Source organism: Chenopodium quinoa, unplaced genomic scaffold (genome assembly GCF_001683475.1).
Source record: "Chenopodium quinoa cultivar QQ74 unplaced genomic scaffold, ASM168347v1, whole genome shotgun sequence".
NCBI lineage: Eukaryota > Viridiplantae > Streptophyta > Magnoliopsida > Caryophyllales > Amaranthaceae > Chenopodium > Chenopodium quinoa.
In genome coordinates, this window is record NW_018743331.1 from 1,278,889 (window position 1) to 1,300,571 (window position 21,683).

General features: G+C 35.8%; 2 protein-coding genes across 2 annotated transcripts; one reads left to right on the forward strand and one right to left on the reverse strand.

The window, feature by feature from the left end:
* Positions 1 to 5,270: 5,270 nt before the first annotated feature.
* Positions 5,271 to 6,745, reverse strand: LOC110737474. The gene is made up of 3 exons (XM_021917833.1): positions 6,157 to 6,745; positions 5,530 to 5,985; positions 5,271 to 5,356 (listed from the first exon to the last, which is right to left on the reverse strand). Exons 1-3 carry the CDS (start codon positions 6,743 to 6,745, stop codon positions 5,271 to 5,273), a joined length of 1,131 nt encoding a protein of 376 aa, XP_021773525.1.
* A 4,716-nt stretch (positions 6,746 to 11,461) lies between these two features.
* LOC110737475 lies at positions 11,462 to 11,920 on the forward strand. The gene has a single exon (XM_021917834.1). It carries the CDS (start codon positions 11,462 to 11,464, stop codon positions 11,918 to 11,920), a length of 459 nt encoding a protein of 152 aa, XP_021773526.1.
* Positions 11,921 to 21,683: the final 9,763 nt, after the last annotated feature.

A 21,683-nucleotide genomic window follows, 5' to 3' on the forward strand; every position in this document is an offset into this window, starting at 1 on the left:
AATAAAGTAACATTACATTATGAGGCAAAATATAAGGGATGGAGGGAGTATATCTTAGTCGTCGTAAATGTAGTGAGTGATTACTAGTGTAGTAGTGTGTTGTCTGGAGTGTGTCATGTTTTCCTTTCAAACTGGACGCGGCGCAAACTGACTCTTACCCTACGCTTCACGTGAACATTTTACACGCGTCCTTTTCTTCTTGCGTGCATGTCAATTTCTTCAATTAGTCGTCTTATTCTTTATTTTATTTTTTAATTTTATTTTATGCTATTTTTGTAGTTTTGTTGGAGTCGTATAGTTTTATTACCTTGGACTTAGATCCACATAATGGGAATTGTTAGACAGCAGACACGCAAGGGCTTAAAATCGGGTGGAGCCCACTATGTAATAGAACCGGCCGCCACATCTTTATCTTCCTCACTCTGCCCCCATTTTCCATCCCACCTTTTCACACGTGCTCCCTTCTTTTTTGTCTCCATCCCCCCCCCCCTTTTTTTAGTCTAATTTTCAATATACAAGTATTTTGATTGTATTATCTTGGTGTAATCCTTTTGGTTGTTAGGTTAAATGGGCCTAAGTCGCGCTCATTATCAAATCATATGGTAATAGGAGAGTAACCCCATATGATAATAGGAGAGTAACTTCATATTCAAAGTGTTTAACTTATTTTTTTTATTAATATAGTACAATTACATGTATGGTTTGAGAAGTATAATTAAATTGTTATACTTTGTATTAAATGATACAATATGATGTAACATTTATTACGAGATAAAAGAATATGAGGCATAATTCTTTTTGTTTGAATGAGGGTTAGTTGACTAAAGGTGAAATGATCGGTAATAAATTGAACTGAAATGAGCTAAATTAATAAATTAAGCTGAGATAAATTAAATTGAATCAAATTGAACTAACCTGAATAGAACTAAACCAAATTAAATGAATTTAAACTACACCAACAACTAAACTAAATTGAATAGAATTAATAATAAATCAAATTGAATGGAATTAAACTATACCAAATTGAACTAAATCGAATAGAATGAAACCAAATTGAATGAATTTAAATAACTCTAAACTGAATAAAATTGAATTGGATAGTAATAGTAGAGAATTTATCAAATTTGAAAATAAGAGAAATTAAAAAAGAATTGAGAATTAAATGGTAAAGTATAAATAAATTGAATATATTATAATACGCAGATATTTAATTAAAGATGGTTAATGAATTGTTTGGACTAGATTTTTATTCGAATTTAATCTGATTTGGTCAAATAATTTTATATATATATATAGATAGAAAATTATAATTTTTCAAGTCAATTTAATTTAAGGACAATCACTCGATATTAGTGTTGGTCGATTGAATAGGGTCAAATCAAGTTCCATTAGAGATACCATTAGAGATAATAAATGAAGAAAAAATGTTTTAACTATTTCTGGTTAAGGTTAGTTGTTTCTTGTTAGTTCCCTAATTGAGTACGACAAACTTTGAAAATGAACTTCTAATTGAGCGGTGTTTATTAAATAAAAAAAATATAGACAGAATAAATATTTTTTTAAAATAAAAACAGAAAAACTGACATAATTCCTTTCTAAGCCGGTCATAATACGACCAGGTAATGGTGCACAGCACGACCCAATGAGACCACCGCAGGCATTCGCTATTAAGTTACCACCACCTTTTTAAATTCAAATAAAAATATTTTATTAAAAAAAAAAGAGAGAAAAAAAACAAGAGTTTTTTTTTTTTTTTTTTTTTTGAAGCAATAAAAAACAAGAGCTGAGTTTGAAAATGTTGATTAATTTGGACGGTGAAGAGAACATGTGACAACAAAGTGTAAATCTAGGCACTATACACACGTCACTGCTTCTATAAATGCCAATTTTGCGCCTCTCTCTTTTTATGTTTTCCTCATTTTTACCGTTTCACCCTTCACCTTTAACGCTCCTCTTCTTGCGTAAATTTGTAATGTATTGTCTATTTCATTTCATAATAATTACAACATTTTCTTTTATGTACTTCATCTGTTTCGTATTAATTGTAACATTTTCTTTTACACCCGTTTTATTATAATTACAACACTATATTTGGAAAGAACTCACCATTATTTTAAAAATTCTCTCTCCCATTAACCCCACTTTCGCAAATATTTTACTCCATATTTCTCTTTCCTACCAACCCTACTTACACTACATTTTCATTATTTCTCTCTCCTACTAACAATACTTCATATTATAAACTCTTTTGGGCCTCCCCTTATAAATTTTCTTAACTTTTGTAAACACCCTAGTGTTGCGATTAATACAAAATGGCGGGAGTATGTTTTATAATAATTGCAACACTTCCTTATTTGGTAAGGATCCATTATTATTTTATTAATTATCACTCATACTAACCCCACTTTCACAAATTTTTTATTATTTCTCTCTCCAACTAACTCCACTTAGGCCCTGTTCATTTTACTTTTAAAAAATAATATTCAGTAAAAATAATTTCATTTTAGTAAAAATCAGTAAATGTAAAGAAGAAATATAATAAAGGGAAAACTATTCAATGGCTACAATAAATATGTAGTCATTGTAATTGTTTTCAATCTCAACCGTTAAAATTTTAAAGATAAATCTTGTTCATTTATTTGTTTGATTATATAAAATTGTAAGCAAGAAAAAAAAGGTTAATTGTTTTATTTTAAAAACAACTGTTTTTTTTTTTCTAAAAAAATAAATAATAAAAAAAAACCTTGTTTTTGTCGCCAAAACAAGCAGTTTCTCACTTTATCTGATCTACCCAACAAATCTCTCAATCACCATTGATTGTACAGCAGAAAATCAACAAGGTAGTATTTTCATCAAGAATAGGAATAGAAGATATTTTATCCTCCACAATTAACTACTCTATATCATCTTTCCCGCAAAGCAAAATATCACCCAACACCAATGGTAAACGATATACATCATACTAAAGTCGAAATTCGAAATCAAACGTATCAATGGAAAAAAGGATTGGGCAAAATACTTTTAGTTTTTTCTATAAAGCATCGATCAATCATTATTACTAATTTTATTTTATTTTTTTTAAAAAAAACCTACAATAATTTTTATTTATTGTATATAAAAAAAAATTTAAAAATTATTTAGTCAACTCTATGAATGGTTAATATTTAATACCAAAATTTAAAGGTTAAAATTGAAAGATTATAATGGCTACAATGTTATTGTAGCCATTGCAAATTGTCCTATAATAGAGATTCAGTAAAAATAATTTTAGTTCAGCAAAAATAATTTCAGTTCAGTAAAATTAATTTCAGTTTAGTAAAATAATTTAAATTCAGTAAAAATAATTTCAGTTCAGCAAAAATAAGGTGAAGTGAACGGAGCCTTACACTACAATTTTTTTATTATTATTATTTCTCTTTCATACCAATCCCACTTATTTGTTGAAGCCTACAAGCCTACTCTATATTTTTTAAAAACTATGTGCACTCCCTACCGTTGCGATTATTACGAAGCGAAAGGAGTATATATTATGCGTAACCTTCAAATGGTTGCTAACTTGCTACACATTATGTACAACAAGAACTTTGTTTCGTTTTTATAATGTCGTTTCTCTCTAACTATCCATCCACTCATCAGTCATCACATGCATTATTATTTTTCTTTCTCCATTCAACACTCAAAAACATACTTTGCCTAAGAGTATTTACAAGCGCATTTGTTGCACATAATATAAAGCAGATGTAGTAATTGAAATGTAACTACACTCATAATGGCCCAATTATTTTATATTCCATCATCATCTTTTTAATGATCACTTTATTTTCACTTATTTTATAAAATTTATTTTAGATAAATTCTAATAAGACAAGTTCAAATAAAGAAGTCGTAATGGTAAGTTCTGATAAAGGTTGATAATAAGCTCAATTTATCGTTTTTTTTTTTGAAAAAGTAAAAAAAAATATATTATAACTCAAAAAGCAAGTACACCAAGAAAACGCTGCAAAATGGCAGGCAACACCAGGACATTACCCCTCAGGAAACAGCACCCCTACCCACCTGAGACCCTACTTCCAACATAGCCTGTTAAACCAGTTGAAATTACTTCTACTGGTTTTAACAGGCATTACAAAACTAACTCTTTGAAAAATCACAAAGCATAAATTTCAAATTACAATTTCAGGCCTTGTAACACTACTCTCCCAAACCACTCTATTCCTTTGTTGCCAAATGTAGTATATCAATCCAGCAAAGAAACTTTGCATCACTCTTTTTTTAAACCTTCCTCTGATCTGCAGCAATTTGTCATTACAATCTTCAATATTTGCAGGATCCAACTGAATCTGCATGATCTTCTGCATCTGATCATAGCATTTCCTACTATACTGACAACTAAAGAATAAATGATCAATAGTTTCAGGCTCTAGATTACACATAGGGCAAAGATCATCACTAAGCACCCCCAATCTAGCAAGGTGTGACTTAACTTTGATCCTTCTCCACATAACCAGCCAACAAATAACTCTGTGCTTTGCAATGTTGAATCTGTTTCAGACCCATTCACTCCATGCTACACTCTGAGAACTTTGAGTAAGCCATTTATAGCCACTTGCTACTGTATAACCAGCAAGATTATGAGCTCATTGATTTCCTCTATAACCAGTCTTAAGCTTATCTTTCACTCACCAAATCTGTCTCCAATTCCAGCTACAATTAGCAGGACACTTGTATCTTTTCCAGCTTTTATTCTTCAAATACAGGATGTTAACCCATTTTAACCAAAGACTGTCCTTTTTTTTAGCTATATTCCACACTAACTTCCCAATGACAGCTATATTCCAGGCCTGAACATCGTGAATTCCCATACTACCCTGCTTCTTGCTCTTGCAAACATACTCCCAAGCAATAGAAGGAGCTTTTGAATAAGTTGCTTTCCCATCCCACAAGTAATTTCGACAAATAGCAACCACACCATTAATCACTAACTTAGGTAAAATAAAAATCGAGGCCTAATACACATGTAAAGACATCATAATAGAGTTTACCAGAATAGCCCTACCAGCATAAGACAGCTTCTTGCAACCCCAATTTCTGATTCTCCCAGTGATCTTGTCTATTAAGTACTAGCAGTCATCTTTTGACAACTTTTTGGAGCTAACTTAACCCCTAAGTATCTAAAAGGTAACTGACCTTCTACAAAGCCAGAACTTCTGATAATATCTTCCTTATCCTCATTGCTAACATTACAAAAGTACATGTTAGACTTACCCTCATTAGCCACCAGAAGCAAAAGTAGCCAAACTTCTCAAGATCAGATTTACAGAGCTTTTATCACGTTTACTAAAGATGATAAGATCATCTGCAAAAACAAGATGATTAAGCTTCAAGGCTTTGCATTTATGATGAAACTTAACTCAGGAAGCTACCTAATCTGTCCTAAAAATTTTGAGAGATATTCCATGCAGAGCACAAAGAGAAGAGGAGAAGACATGGAATCACCTTGTCTCAATCATCTCTTCCCTTGAAAAAAACCAGATAATGACCCATTAATACTAATTGTATAAGAAGGGGTAGTAACACAAGCCATGATCAGCTGAATAAACTTTGCAGGGAAGTTCAAGGCTGTCAACATCTCCAATAGAAAATCCCATTTTACAGAATCATATGCCTTTCTAATGTCAACCTTCAATAGGCAACCCTTAGGAGCATTCTTTCTTCCATAATTTGAGACCAAGTCCTGCACTATACTTATATTCTGCACAATTTGCCTTCCCTCCACAAAACCAGCCTGATTTTGGGAAACCAAGTCAGGGAGAACTAATTTCAGTCTTGAGCAAAGTATTTTAGTAATATACTTGTAAATGACATTGCAACAAGCTATAGGCCTAAACTTTGTCACTAAAGTAGGGTGATCCACTTTTGGAACCAAAGTTAAGGTGGTGTTATTAATTTCTCTCAGAAGTTGTCCATTCTCCACGAATTGCAGCACTGCATTTCACTTCTTCAACTATTATTCCCCAAGCACTCTTGAAAAAAGTACTATTATAACCATCAGGTCCTAGTGCTTGATCAACTGGGATGGAAAACATAGCTTTTTTCACATCTTCCCTTGAAAAGGAGCACAAAGCATCTGATCTTGCTCATCACTTAGCACAAAACCTTGCCTCACAATCTCTTGCTGAGCTGGCACTCTATCACCCAAATCTACACCAAGCAACTTCTTATAATAGTTCACAAAAGCATCAGAGATTTGGTTTGGAGTATCACACCAAACCCCATCACAATCCTTAATAGCAATCACAGATTTCTTAAACTTCCTCATCTGTAGTGATCTATGAAAGTAAGCTGAATTCTCATCACCAATTTGCAGCCATTTTATCTTAGCTTTCTGACTAAGAAAAGAAAAATAGCTCTCGTTAACCTTCTGAAACTCTTTCAAAGTGTTTGATTCAAGCTCTCTCAAACTGTCATCATTATAATTCTGGTGAACCTTAAGCTGAATCTCATTCAAATCCCTCTTTAGGTTCATGAATTGAGCTTCAATATCAATAAAGTCAGCTATATGCAAAGCTTTTAGCTCAGTCTTTAACAACTTCAGCTTCTTCACAACTTTATACATCTTCACACCATACAGGTTAGTGCACCACACCTGATTTATCACCTGCTCAAAAAGAGGGTGTTTAACCCACATGTTAAGGAACTTAAAAGACCCTTTCCCATTCTGCTTACTTCTGTCCAAGTGAATCATATCAGGACTGTGATCAAACTAGTTCTCAGGTAAGTAATGAACAAACAAATTAGGAAATATCAGAGCCCATTCTTCATTCACCAAAGCTCTGTCAATCGTAGAGTACACTCTACTAATGCCCTGCTGCTTATTGTTCCAAGTATATCTAAATCCAGTCTGAACCAGATCACTCACATTGTAAACTTGAGTACACTTCCTAAAAGGGTCAATCTTATTAAAGCTGACCTACCTACCTATTTTGTCATCAAAATTCAAGGGACATTTAAAGTCTCTAGCTATTAACCAAGCATCATTAATGCCATTACCAATTTTGACCAAACCAGCCCACAACTCTTCTCTACCAGCACTATCATTTACCCCATAAACAAAAGTGTAGAAAAAACTTTTATTCTGACCAACATTTTTCACATTCAGATGAATAAACTGAGGTTTGATTTCTAACACTTGAACCTGAAAGAAATAAGAAAGCTAAGCAACCAAAATTCTTCCCCCTTCCACCTGCACAAAATTTGTACTCATACACCAGCCCCGAAACAAATTATTCTAACAATAGAAAAATTTGCTCGTCTTATTTTAGTCTCTACTAAACAAGCCAAACCTATTTTCTGCTCTAAAAGGAAATTCTTAATTTCCTTCTGTTTTGTGAGGCTATTAAGACCCCTCACATTCCAGCAAAGAACACTATCCATTGGATAGTATAGCTTGTCCCACACCCAGGATACCCATATTTATCCCTTCCCCAAACTCCAACCCATCTGCATTTTACAACCCATCAAAAGCATTCCCAGTTCACACTCCTGACACAACATCTCTCACAGCTCCATCTTTACCACCATCAACCTTCTTCTTCTTTCTACTACAAGCCACTTCCTACCCCTTTTCATGACCCATGTTATCCCGCTCAGTCTGAATAGGCTGAACAGTATGATCTTATTTTGAATTTCTTTTGGTCTCCATTCTTTCCTCACATTCTTGCAATCTTCAGCCAAATGACCCACCTGTTTCCACAAATTGCATTTAACAGGTTTCCATTCAAATACCACTTTCTGCCTAACCAACCCACCAGTCTCAGAAATGAATTCAATCATCTCAGTGAAATCTCCATCTATTTTAACTTCAACTAAGAACCTTGCATATAACACCTTCTCTTTCAATTGTGTTGCTGAATCAGGTCTAATTGGTGTACCAATCAGAGAAAAAAAAAATGTCAAGACAAGCTTTCCCCCAATACTTCAATGGCAGCTCAGGCAATTGAACCCACACAGGAATCTTAGTGAATTCAGTTGTACTTAGTTTCATTCCATCCTCCCATTGTTTCAAAAACACAGGTCTATTATCAAACAAAATATGAGATGCATGCAGAGCTTTTTCTTTAGAATCAACATTCAAGAACCTAATTAGAAACACCCCTTTCCTAAACGCAATGATTTTATCAATGTTTTTCTCCCCCCAAATCCGTTTACAGTACCTAGAAAAAGTACCCTGAAATGGATTAGCACCAATAACAAAAGCTATAACACCCAGATTCCAATATGCAATTTCATCTTAAACATCCTCATTAAACAATTGCAAAAGAGGCTTATCCAAAACCCTAATTGATTTATGAGAACATACCTCATCTCGCAATCCCCTATTTTCAGCGTCCTCTGTTTTCGGGTTCATCGCAGCAACACCCTCTTTGAATTTCAGCGCATTTAGCCATTCTGACAACTTAGATTTTGTTCGAGACCCATGAATCAGTTCTTGGATCGATTGCTCCGAAGTAAGAATCAAATCATCCAAATTATCCAGAATCCCAAAATCACCCCATCATCAATTTCGCACTAGAAACCTGAACTTCCTTCATCCCATCATCAATTCGAGCTTTCAAATTACGTCCCTCCCCTCTAATCGGCTCCTTCCTAGCTTTCTTCTTTGCCATGGTAGAGGAAGAAAATTTTAGAGAGAGAGAATAATTTTTTTTTTGAAACACAATTTATCGTTAAATTAAGTTCTAAATAAGTTCAAATAAAATTAGAGAAATTCAAGTAAGTAAAAGCTTGGTGAATTGAACACACCTAAATCATGTTTTCACCCCCATTTTTGTTCATAGTAGTACAAAATTTTTAAAATAATTTCAAATACATGTTAATGGTTCATATATTCAATAATTTCAGGTAATATAAGTTCATTAGGCCCATATTTCTAATAGACCCGTAAAATAAAGGGCTGCCACCAATAAGACCTAGACATCAAGACAAGAGAAAGGAGAATCAAACCAATGGCTTGATTGGTACAAATAAGGCAACGAAATCAATCAACAAACCAATAAGGCAATCACACCAAAAATACAAGGCAGCAAGAAGGAAAGAAGAATCAACTATGAAGACCTTCCCCTTTCGAATATATTCTGTAAATATATGTAAACCCTAGCAACCCCTAGGTATAAATAGCTAAGAACATATGTACAGCAACATTCATACTCTAATACTCGAATATATTAGTAAGTCACTTAATAACACTCAGGTCTTTTCTGATCAAGGAAGCTATCCTTACTCAGTATTGTCATTCTTACTCTTATTTCTTTATTGAAAGGTTAGCTCTTATTCGTATTATTGTTCTTTGTTATTTTGATTGTTATTGCAGGATCTATTATGTAATACCCCTCATGATTGCTTTAAAATGATTTAATATACCACTCATACCAACAACGTGCATCTTCCTTTTAGGGAGCTCATATGCTAAGATACTTCTCAATTAAGCGTGCTTGGCTGGGAGTAGTCTTAGGATGGGTGACCTCCTGGGAAGTTTTCCCGGGGTGCGCATGAGTGAGGACAAAATGCGCCGGAAGGACTTGTGTTGGTCAGTGGGGACAATTGTTGGCCCTTGATGCGCATTTCGTGACTATAGGCCCCTCCCTAATTTGTTTGGGGTCGAGGTGTTACAGATTATTAATACCCCTAAAACCTTAAGCAAATTCCTAGAAACCACCCCTCTAAGATTTGTCCTAAACAATTTGGTGCCCACCGTGGGGCTGATAATCAGTTAACCTGCCAAAAACTCTCGAAAAATACCACAAAGAGAATCTCACAATCATGACTAGACACCTAGTACCCTTCATCATAGCTGAGATAAGTGAAGGAATGAATGAATTCCGCCAAACCTTAGATCAACAGAAAAGCCAAATCGAAACCTTGTTGGCCCAAAAAGTCCAAACTGAGGCCAAACTTACTAGTTTAACCAAACAAAATGAAGCCCTTCATAGCTAAATACATTTGGTTTCATCCAAAACAGCCAATACCAGAAAAAACACCAATGGCATAGCCATGCAACTTGACCTATCAGGAGCTTTCCATACCCCAGGCAACGGGGAAAAAGGTTCTAACCATAGGGAGATTTCCCTGGATGAAGATTTTATTGATGTAGGTACTTTTCAGAAAAGTAAGCAAGCAGGTTCTGAGGAGAGAGATAGAAAAAGTGGTCGAGGAATACCTCAAGGCTTTCGAGGCAAAGATCGCGAAAATTCCTGGAGTGCCAAAGCCAATGGAGGAAGAGGTTGTCGATGGCTACATAGAGTCGCCCTTCTCAGAAGAGCGTTATGGTTGAAGTGCCAAAGAGGTTTACTACACCTTACATGGCCATGTACGACGGCACAACAGACCTTGATGAGCACGTGTCCCTCTACAAACAAAAAATGATGACCAGTTCCATCCCTAGAGACATCAGAGAAGCAATTATGCGCAAAGGCTTTGGAGCCATACTGTCAAGTCCAGCCCTAACTTGGTTTATTAATTTGGATAATGGGACTATTCGATCTTTTATAGGAATGGTCAACCTATTCAAGATCTAGTTTACTAGCAGCAGAAAGATCGAGAAGCAATCTTCAGATCTGTACAGAGTAGTGCAAAGGCATGGTGAATTCTTGAGAGACTACCTAAACAACTTTAATAGGGAGAAGATCGAAATACACAAATGCGATGCTCCCACAACCATTGAAGCTTTCAGAAGAGGACAACTGGACCACAGTTAACTCTATAAGGAGTTGATCAAGTATCACTGCACAACCTTTGAAGATGTTCAAGCTAAAGCAATGGCTCAAGTCAGATTTGAAGAGGAAGTTTATGCACGAAAGACTCCAGAACCAGATCGTTCATCAAGAAGGAGTAACAACTTCGCGAGAAGGAATCATAGATTCAAGCCTTATCAGCAGTCCCGCTTTGAGGAAGGAACAATCAACGTTGTTGAAGGAGAATTCACAGATTAGAGGGAAGATCTTGAACTCCCTCCTAAATTGCATAAATATTGTTTCAATGTTAACCCTGCAGGTGTGGTTAGGACCCTGAATAAAATAGGAGACACTATGCAATGGCCCAGTAAGAGTGACAGGCCAGAAGAAAAGAAAGATCCATCGAGGTGGTGTGATTTCCATTCAAATATAAGTTACACTACTGATGAATGCGTGGCGCTCAGAAAGGAGGTCGCTTACCTACAGAAGAAAGATACCTTAAGGAACTCATGATGGACAAGTCCAAAGCTTTAGGTAGAGAAAAATAATCCAATCAAGGAGGACCACCTCCAATCATCAAAACCATCAATTTCATCTCCGGAGGATCAGAAGTGTGCGGTTTGACAAACTCAGTAGCAAAGCGTCACGCCAAAGAAAGTAACATGATCAAGCCAACCAAGAGGGTACAAGCAAAGCTAGATGTCCCGATAGTGTTTGAATAAAGTGATGCAATGGAAGAGCACCATGATGGCCTAGTAATATCACTCCCAGTTGGATATTATCTTATCAAGAGGATCCTAGTTGACAATGGAAGTTCTGCCAACATCATCGTGCTCGATATAGTGAAACATATGAACATTGAAGAGAAAGACATCATCAACAAGTCAACAATGCTGGTCGGATTCAGTGGAGAAACTAAGAAAACCATTGGGGAGATTAAACTGCCCACCTATGTAAAAGGGATCAATTTGCAGGTGAAATTCTTAGTGATCGATACTCTATCGTCCTACAACATTATTATAGGAAGACCTTGGATACATGAAATGAAAGCCATTCCGTCTACATATCATCAAATCATCAAATTTTCCACCAAATGGGGAATCCAAGAAATCAAGGGGGACCCAAAAGAAGCCAAAGAATGCTACAAGATAGCCTTGAAAGCAACATTTGCAGAGAAGGAGTCAGCATAGCAATCAAAGATTCAGTTGGGCCAAGAAAAGATCAATATAGTAGAAGAGTAAGAATCAATTGGGGTTCAGCTGAATCTAGATCACCCTAATCAGAAAGTAAGAATAGGAGCAGAGTTGAGCAAAGGTCTAAGTAAACAAGTCCTAGAATTCTTGGAGGCTGAGAAAGATGCATTCGCATGGACACATGAAGACATGAAAGGAATCCTTCATGGATGCACACAACGGGTATAATCAGATCCTCATGCATAAGGACGACCAAGAAAAGACAGCATTCATAACCAGTCAAGGAATCTACTGCTACAAGGTAATGCCATTCGGATCGAAGAACGCTGGAGCAACATACCAAAGATTGGTCAATAAGATGTTCGAAAAGAAAATTGGGAATACAATGGAAGTATACATAGACGACATGGTGGTGAAATCCAAGAAAGCCGCAGATCACGTCAAAGATCTCAAAGAGGCCTTTTTCATCTTGAAGCAGTACGACATGAAGTTGAATCCTACAAAGTGTACATTCGAAGTCCATTTAGGAAAGCTCTTAGGTTACATGGTAACACAGCGAGGAATAGAAGCTAGCCAGAACAAGTAAAAGCCATACTCGACTTAGAACGACCAAAATCTAAGAAGGACATACAAAGCCTTACTGGAAGAATAGCAGCACTGAACAAGTTCATCTCCAAGTCATCAGATAAGAACAAGGTGTTCAATGACGTGCTGAAGAAGAACAAGGAGTTCTAATGGGAACAAGAACACGAAGATGCATTCCAGAAGCTAAAGGAATATCTAGCAAATCCGTTGGTGCTTTCCAAGCCTAAAGAAGGAGAGTCCCTTCAACTATACTTAGAAGAATCAGAAGGGACAATCAGTGCCGTCCTCACCAGAGAAGAAGATAAGGAGCAATTTCCAATCTATTACGTAAGTAAAACCTTACTCAGTGCGGAAACCAAGTACACTTCTTTAGAAAAAATCATTTTAGCCTTTGTTACTGCTTCAATTAAGTTACGCCCATACTTTAAAGTCATGTTAAATGTGTGCATACTAATTACCCCATAAAGGCTATTATGAGAAAATCAGAAATTTCAAGAAGGATGGAAAAATGGATGATCCATCTTAGTAAGTATGACATTCAGTACGAACACAAAACTGCAATCAAATCCCAAGCCTTGGCAGATTTTTTGGCGAATTTCAATCTAGCCCTCGAACAAGAAGCACAAAAAGAAGTGCTATCCCTGCAAGAGCCTAAAGCTGCACAAAAATAGAGGCTCCACATAGATGGTGCAACAAACATTCAAGGAGTAGGTATGGGAATAGTGCTAACATCCCCCCTAGGAGACAAAATTGCTCAAGCAGTAAGATGCAAATTTAAGGCTACCAATAATGAGGCAGAATACGAAGCACCAATCACAGGGCTGACCGTTGCCAAGGACATGAAGATAAAAAACCTAGAGGTAATATCTGATTCTCTGCTCATTGTCAATCAAATTAACGGGTGAGTATGCGACAAAAGATACCAAGATGATTGTATATATAGAGGTAGTGAGAAACCTCATAAAAGAGTTTGAAGAATTCAAGATTGCACAAGTACCCAGGAATGTGAACACCGAGGCAGACGCACTAGCCAACCTCGGATCCAACATCAATCCTGATAAGTTCGGAGTAATACCATTGGTACATATCATGTCCCCAGCAATAGAGAAAGAGTCAGCCATCTACGAAATTCAAGCAAACCCTATTGACGAAGAAGACAGTTGGACCAAGCCCTTCAAGGATTTCTTTACTAACAAAGTAACACCAAAAGGAAAAGTGGTTGCACACGCTTTCACTATGAAAGCATCCAAGTACTTCCTTATCAGCAACGTACTCTTCAAATAATCAACAGTTGGTCCATACCTAAGGTGCCTAGAAAAGCAAGAAGTGCAACGGGTCCTACAATCTCTACACAGCGGGGAATGCGGAAATCATTCAGGATGGAGAAACTTAGCCAATAGAGCGCTCAGAATGGAATATTTCTGGCCCAGTATGAGGAAGGATGCAGCAGAATTCACCAGGGTGTCCGGCATGTTAGAAACATGCACCATTGACTCACCAACCATCCGAGGAACTGGATCCAACACTAACACCATGGCCATTCATGAAGTGGGGAATGAACATAGTCAAGTTGCCACCTTCATCAGGGTAGAGAGTATACTTCTTGGCAATGACGGATTACTTCTCAAAATGGATAGAAACCGAAGCATACAAAGACATTAAAGACAAACACGTCATCTCATTTATCAAGAGAAACCTACTGTGCAGGTTCAGTGTACCCTCAGAAATCATTACTGATAATGGATCCCAATTCATCAGCAAAAAGACAATAAAATTTTGCGAAGAATGGAACATATCACTTATCACATCCACACCAAGGTACCCTCAAGTAAACGGACAAGCAAAGTCAAGCAACAAAGTTCTCATCAACAATATGAATAAAAGGTTAGAAGGTGCCAAGGGGAAATGGGCTTACGAGCTACCATCCATACTGTGGGTAGATAGAACAACACCAAAAGGCGCTACAGGACACACCCCCTTTTCACTAGTATACGACTGTGAAGCAGTGATCCTTACTGAAGTCGAAGTCCCAACTGTAAGGTATGGCCTGATGACTGAAGACAGAAACCAATCCAAGATGACATACAACCTAGACACTGTTAAAGAGATAAGAGATGATGCCAAGATGAGAATGACAGCCTATCAACAAGAAGTTGCAAGAAGTTTCAACAAAAACAAGAAGGTCAAAGTCTTCTGGTAGGCGTGTCGCGTACCTATCAAAAATAACCTAACAGACCAATACTAATGTAGACTGGCAAGTAAGGGTCGGATCCCAAGAGACTAAGGTTCAGAAACAATTAATTAGACTCAAATCTTTACTAAGCAAAAATCAAGTATAATCGATAACTAAGGGTCTAAAATATAGGAAAAATTCAAAAATAAACTAATTAAGATGATTAAATCAATTCGAAAATAAACTAATTAAGATGATTAAATCAAGCAATTAAAAAATCCAAGATCTAGCTTCACCACAACTATTATTGATGCAATTGTAATTCTACCCTTAACATACGATTTCAATTGAACGGGGAAAAGTAAACCCTAATAATTACCAAGGATCTCTCTCGAGTATCAATGGCTTCCCTAACATACAATCAATCCTATTCTCATGGTATCATGCATATTAAAGACATTAAACACATTACTCTCACTTCCCAATTATCAAACCCAACTACTCTCGTGTTGAGAATCAAACCCTAAATTGATTTACTCAAATCCGTTTATACCCAACTCTCGCTGTGATAAAAACAATGGAATAATCGCAATACTATAGTTACGTATAACCTAGCATTGGCATAATCACAATCAATTTAGCAATTCAATTGTTAAGGTTGTTAAAGAATTTAAAGATTTAATTCATGCATCAATAATATTTGGGCTACACTAGATCTTGAATTAAGGAATCTACTCACACATGATTAAAGAAACAAAAGCAAAAATAAATAATGAAAACATAATTAAATAACAAAGGATGAAAAATAAATACCAAATCTTGAATAAAATTGAAAGTAGAAACCTTGAATCTTGAATCTTGAATTACAAAACTTAGAAAAGTAGATGAAGAACTAGTTCTTAATGAGAGAATAAAAATAATATAAGGCTTAATGAATAATCAAGAAAAACAAGGCTAAAAAGTATTTATATGAGCCTAAAAAGATAAGAAAAACGGCTAAGCCTTGGCGCACAAGAATCCCAAGAGGCACGGACGTGCCTCTTTACATAGCAAAATTGCTGCAGTTTCTGTCTTCCAGGCACGGACGTGCCTGATGCTGGGCACGGACGTGCCTCTTCTGCTAGGCACGGACGTGCCTAGGGTCTTCCTTTGGCGCAGCTTCTGGCGCAGAGGCACGGACGTGCCTAATGGGGAGGCACGACCGTGCCTACCTCTAAAATGCCATTTTCTTGACTTTTCTTCAATCTCCAAACTCCATGGGCTTTGACTTACTTCGTGGATCTATAATTCATCCAAATTAGCTCCATTATTCCTGAAAATCATCAAAAACAACAAAACTACCCATAAAAGCATCGGATTATCCAAAGTAGAGCAAAATACGCCAAAACGGACTCAAATACTCAACTAAACTAAAAAAACTAACTAAAAACCAACCAAATAATATACACAAAATACGACTTATCATCTTCAAAATAGGAGATTGGGTGCTCTGGAAAGTATACGAAAACACCAAAGAAGTAAATGTGGGAACGCTGGCACCAAACTGGGAAGGGCCATATGAGATCACAAAGGTAGTAGGCAACAGGGCATACATACTAAGGAATATGGAAGGGAAGGATGTAATACCTTGGAAATTTCCTTCATTTAAAAACACTCCTTTTACTCAAAAATAAAACCCTTTTTAGGAAATAACCAAAATATTACCGCCACCGTGATAACAGCTAAGGCAAATTTTCAAAGTCACACAGCGGAAGTCTAAAAAACAAAAACCAACTTTTAAAAATAAAACTTGAGTTCACAACCTCAAAACAAATGTAGAATAAAACATTCACAAGTTGGAACCAATTCAAACATGACCCTTCTTAAAAACCAATTAAAACAAACATAATATTGTTAGTCCATAAATAATAACCAATAATTCAAAATAATAAACTAAGGAACATAACAAGTAACTCTCTGCACTCTATCCCATCATGCTCTTCATGCCTCAAGTACCTGTTACTTCCCCTTTATTCAACCCTCTACTCACCATATAAATGGGTCATAGTAGGCCAATCCAAAGGAAAGCCAAATACAAACACAAAAGTACGAATCAGCAAAGCTGAGTACATATGCACCACACTAATATGAATACCTAGCATCAAAATAAAATATTTAAAACATGCTCGTCATACAATCACAAGTCAACTTATCTTTGACTCATAACTAGCATATATTATTATTAATAATAATTTTGGATTACGCATCGAACGGGTTTCCTTCCTTGAAAATAGCTCATTTATATATTGAGCTTCCAATCAGGGAGCTACCCCAATTGGCACCTACTATGTCACACTTGTAACGGAATTCCAGCGCATTAATAATAAAAGAAAGCACAGCGTCCTGTACCCCTGTAGAAGCTATGGTTAAATATAAAACCCCATAACTCCCCCCATATGTTCATACTCAAGGTATATATGTTCCAAGAGTTTTGGTGCGTATCCTCTTACACTTTACGTGATTTACCAATTTAACATGTGATGACTCAAACCAATCAATCAAGAATAAACACAACAACATTAAACTTCCAATTCATTCTTGAATTAATTAGTGAGCACATACTATTTATTTTAATTAAGGTCCTTGCCTAGTTTTGTGCACAAAATTGCACGATTACTTTCTTGGTGCATAAGATGCACTACTAAGCTTCCTTGACTCAAACTCAACTTACATGAGTGAGAAAATAAATAAACTAACTTCTTGACTCAACACCAATAAGAAATGGGTGAGAAATAAATTCATGAATCATGCTCAATAATTCTAACTTTAGCTCTTTAATTCATATATAAGCCTTGCTTATTAAATACATGTTTTCTTGATACTTGAAAATAAAACATACTTCCATTATTCATACATATTTGTGTATGTGTAGTATCCTACGCACACACAAATATTCTTGTGCACATACGTACCTTGAAAAACGCCTAAACTCGGCCACACTCGCTAGAAATCACCTAGCTCAAAGCTTCCTACAAATAAAAATACATAACTATAATTAATCTACTATTCTCACCAAATTCCAACAACTATAATACACTTTAAACCTTACTAATCAACCTAATTTAATGACATAAAAGCCATGAAACCTTTTCTTTAAGTGGGTACTTCAAATCCTTTCAAAAAGACTTAGTTTTTATGACTTAAATAAAATTCCAGCATACTTATTTAATGTAAAACATCACTAATAGACTAGGAAATCATATTTAAATCATTAAAACCTTTTTTTCCTTTTATGGGTAATCAAACCCTAACTCAATAATTAAAAAGTAGTGTGCATAAATAAATTCCAGCATTAATTTGAGGGCTTTAAACTCATTAAAAATATGTTTAAACCATTAATTAAACAACAACAACAACATAGGATCAAACCCTAACCATAAACAGCAAGTTCCCAAATTCTAGGGTTTGTAAATTAGGGTTTTTGATTGAATAAAAATCTGAAAATTATATAAATAATTTAACAACATCAAATACCCAAAATCAATACCAAAACATTATCAAAACCATGCTTTAAATTAATCATACCGAACTGCAAAAAAGGAAAGAGAAGGAGGGTGGCCGGAGGTGGTCGCTGGCTGCTGTTATTGGCCGCCGGTGGCTGCCGGCGTGCGTGAGGGGGAAGAGGAGAGAGAGGCATGGGAGAAGAGAGAAAAAGAAGAGGAAAAAGAGAGGAAAAATAAGGAGAAAAAGGAGAATGAAAATAAAGAGAAAATTTTTGGAATTTTTGTGAAATCTGACTATAATGATTTTATAATGAAAAATCTTGAGGTTTTGAAGTATTTATACTCCCTTTTTAAAACAAAAACTCATAATTACAAAACTACCATTACTAAATCCTACTTCCCCTTGACTTCTTCCTTTGGGACCAACTTGTTGGACTCTTAAGTGCCCTTAATTTCTCAACAAGTTGATCTAACTATTTAAATGAAGATGACCCAACTCAAAACACTTTTATTGCCTCAACTAATGACTCATTTTATTTTATGCACACTTACATAGTATTTAAATAATTAATTTCTTTTTAAAATGAAAAAAAATCTATTTAATTTATAAAAATAAATAATTTATATATATAAAAAAATATTATAAAAATACAGAGTATTACAAAGGAAGTCCAACGAAGCTGGAACGCAGCACACCTACTATCATTTCTAAGGTACGCAAAAGGCTAAACAAAGACAGCCACAACGCGACAAAGGTATGACCTCTATCCAACTATGTTTATCCTTTGAAGAAAACACATTTCAGGAAAAAAAAAAATGCCTTCCGAGAAACAATTCTATCTATAATATACACAAGGTCAACATAAGAAAGGTACTTTCCCTTCTCTAAAACTTAGTGAATTTTGGTTATTTGAACTACGAATACTGACTTAAACATCGGAGGGCCGTTAGGGAAACCCACGGCCACCCCTAACCTTTCCCTGTTTTGCAAGGATACATAAGCAGTACAGGCGTAACAACGTAACAACAGTACGGAAAGACGCAACAATCAAATCCCTACACCAAAGACATGTAAGCAGAACTACATCCCAACTGTAATACAAATGTAATACAACTGGGATACATTGCAAACAACAAGGACACACAGGATAGTTAACATAAAGCATAAATACCTAGTTGCACAAGGCAACAAAAACCAAAGCATCCAGTTGCACAAGGCAACTAAAACAAAAGAAAAACATCCAGCTGCATAAAGGTAGCAATATTACAATACTTAAAAATAAAAGTAAAGTGTTCAAAAACAGTACTACAAACTAATTTTCTCCGATCTTGTCAGCAGGGACTTTCACGTCATCAGGGACAACATTAACATCGGCTTCTACAACAGTCACAGTAGAGTTCACTTCCTCATCAACATAACTCAGCAAAAGTGAACCAGGAACAGAAGCGTTCTCAAGAAAGGACTTCTCAAAATTAGCCTTCTCAACATCTTAGTCCCAAGCCTCATGCTTGCCTTGCTGGTACTCCTCCATGATCTCCAACCGAGCCTTGCCAAGGTAATAACTAACCATATCGAGAGGCTCATTCGTAGCAGCCTTTAAAGTTCCCTGCACCTACTCCAACTCAGAACGACACTCCTTGTGTTAAACACGTTCCCCCTTCAAAGCATCAGAAGTAGCTTTGAGCCTGTTAGACAAGGAATCACGTTCTTTCTTCATGGCCTCAAAGGCCTTAATGTAGTTTGACACCTTTCCTAGCACCCCTAAGCAAGATTTAAAGCACTACGAACACAGCAAAGCTGAGCTAATAAGCGTTGCACAAAACCCTTTTAAAGAAAAAATTTTGTGAGTATAAACATACATGGAAAGAAGTCACAACAACCTCCTGAGAAAGGTCAGCAAAGGTCTGCGAGGATTGACGTTCTTTGAAAGAAGGAAACAGCAATGTGTCCACATAAGGAGCAAGAGCGTCATAAGAGAAACTCTCAGCCTCGAGGTTAACAGGGACCTCTAGTTTCCTTTTGACCCCTGACGCGCGAGTAGGGGTAAAGCTAGGATTTTCAAGTCCTGGGGGCCAAACTTGTTAGATAACAGATTGATTGAAAAAAATTAAATGTACTAATAATGTTTTATTGGTAAACATTAAAATTAAAATTCGGACCTTTTCCCAAGTGATTCAGAAATGAACAACTTTTTCCACTTTTCACTTTTTTCTAATTGGTAAACCCATCATGGGTAAAACATCCGGTTGCTTTATTTGTAAAATGAAAGCATGGAAAACAAAGTGCAGCATCTTTTGATGGAGAAATTCTAACCAAGGAAATTGGTTAAACCATGCTGACTGAAATGAACGACAATGTTTTTCTGGCCTAGAATAGGGATAATCATCTTAAATGGGTTGAAACGCTTTTAGCCTGATCTAAGATACTCCCTTCTTATTTTCTTACGCTCATTGGGATGATAGTCACTAATTTGTTTGCGTAGACCGGGATCACGCTCAAGAGTATATGAGATATTTTTATCGTATGTTTCAACTCTTGGAACTTTTTGGGGGTTATCAGTTTCGGGAATCGAAGTAGTAGATCTTTTTTTCTCCTCAAAATTCGTGTTTGCTCATTATCATCACTCAAATTACTCTCGGGATTCAAATTTGCCTTTGAAGTGGAACCCTCTTGTTATTGATTATTAACTTTCTTATAAAAAAGATCTAGTGTTTTTGATTTCATGATTAACCTATATCAATACAAAAATAATAATAATCAGATTAAATAGCATATAACCCTAAAAGTTTGATATTTCATATTGAATCTAAGCAATTAGCCTAAAGGTCCATTCAATAAATTAAAAAATATATAGCTAGAATTAATAAAATTAACATATTAACCAAGTAAACAACTAATCACAATCATGTAAATTGCACAAAGAAATTTATTAATCGAATGAAATTACATAATTAAAAAAAAAACAAAAAAACAAATTAAGAGAAATACGGTGATTGCTAATGAACAAACTGGTAAAGGTAATCGATCAAGATATGATTGCTATTATTTTTAAGTTAATTGAGGCGTTATTTGGAGCTTTGGGCTTGATAAACCCCAAGCCCAAGTTGATAAGCAGTCTTATATGAAAAATATGTCAAGGTTAAGATTCGAACCTTGATCCCTTACAAAATTGCATACTTCCTCAACCAACCTGACAAACTTTGTTTAATGTTATTTATGTAACTATAATACTATATATAATAACTTTAGAGGGGCCATAGGAAATAAAACATGGGCTGCAAATCTAGGTCGGGGAGGCCGGGCCTCCACCTGCCCCCCCCCACCCCGATGCCTTCGCCCTTGCGCACGAGGAGGAGGAGGAAGCAGAGCTTTCTTCACACTGGGCTTTTCTTTTCTGAGAAATGTCCTCCCCAGCCTTCAAAGCTTTCTGTCTAATATGCTCTAAAATTGAAGAGGAGCTAAGAGTAGCACTGGACCTTAACGACTTAGTAGTGTCTACCAAAGCAAACAACAAAATAT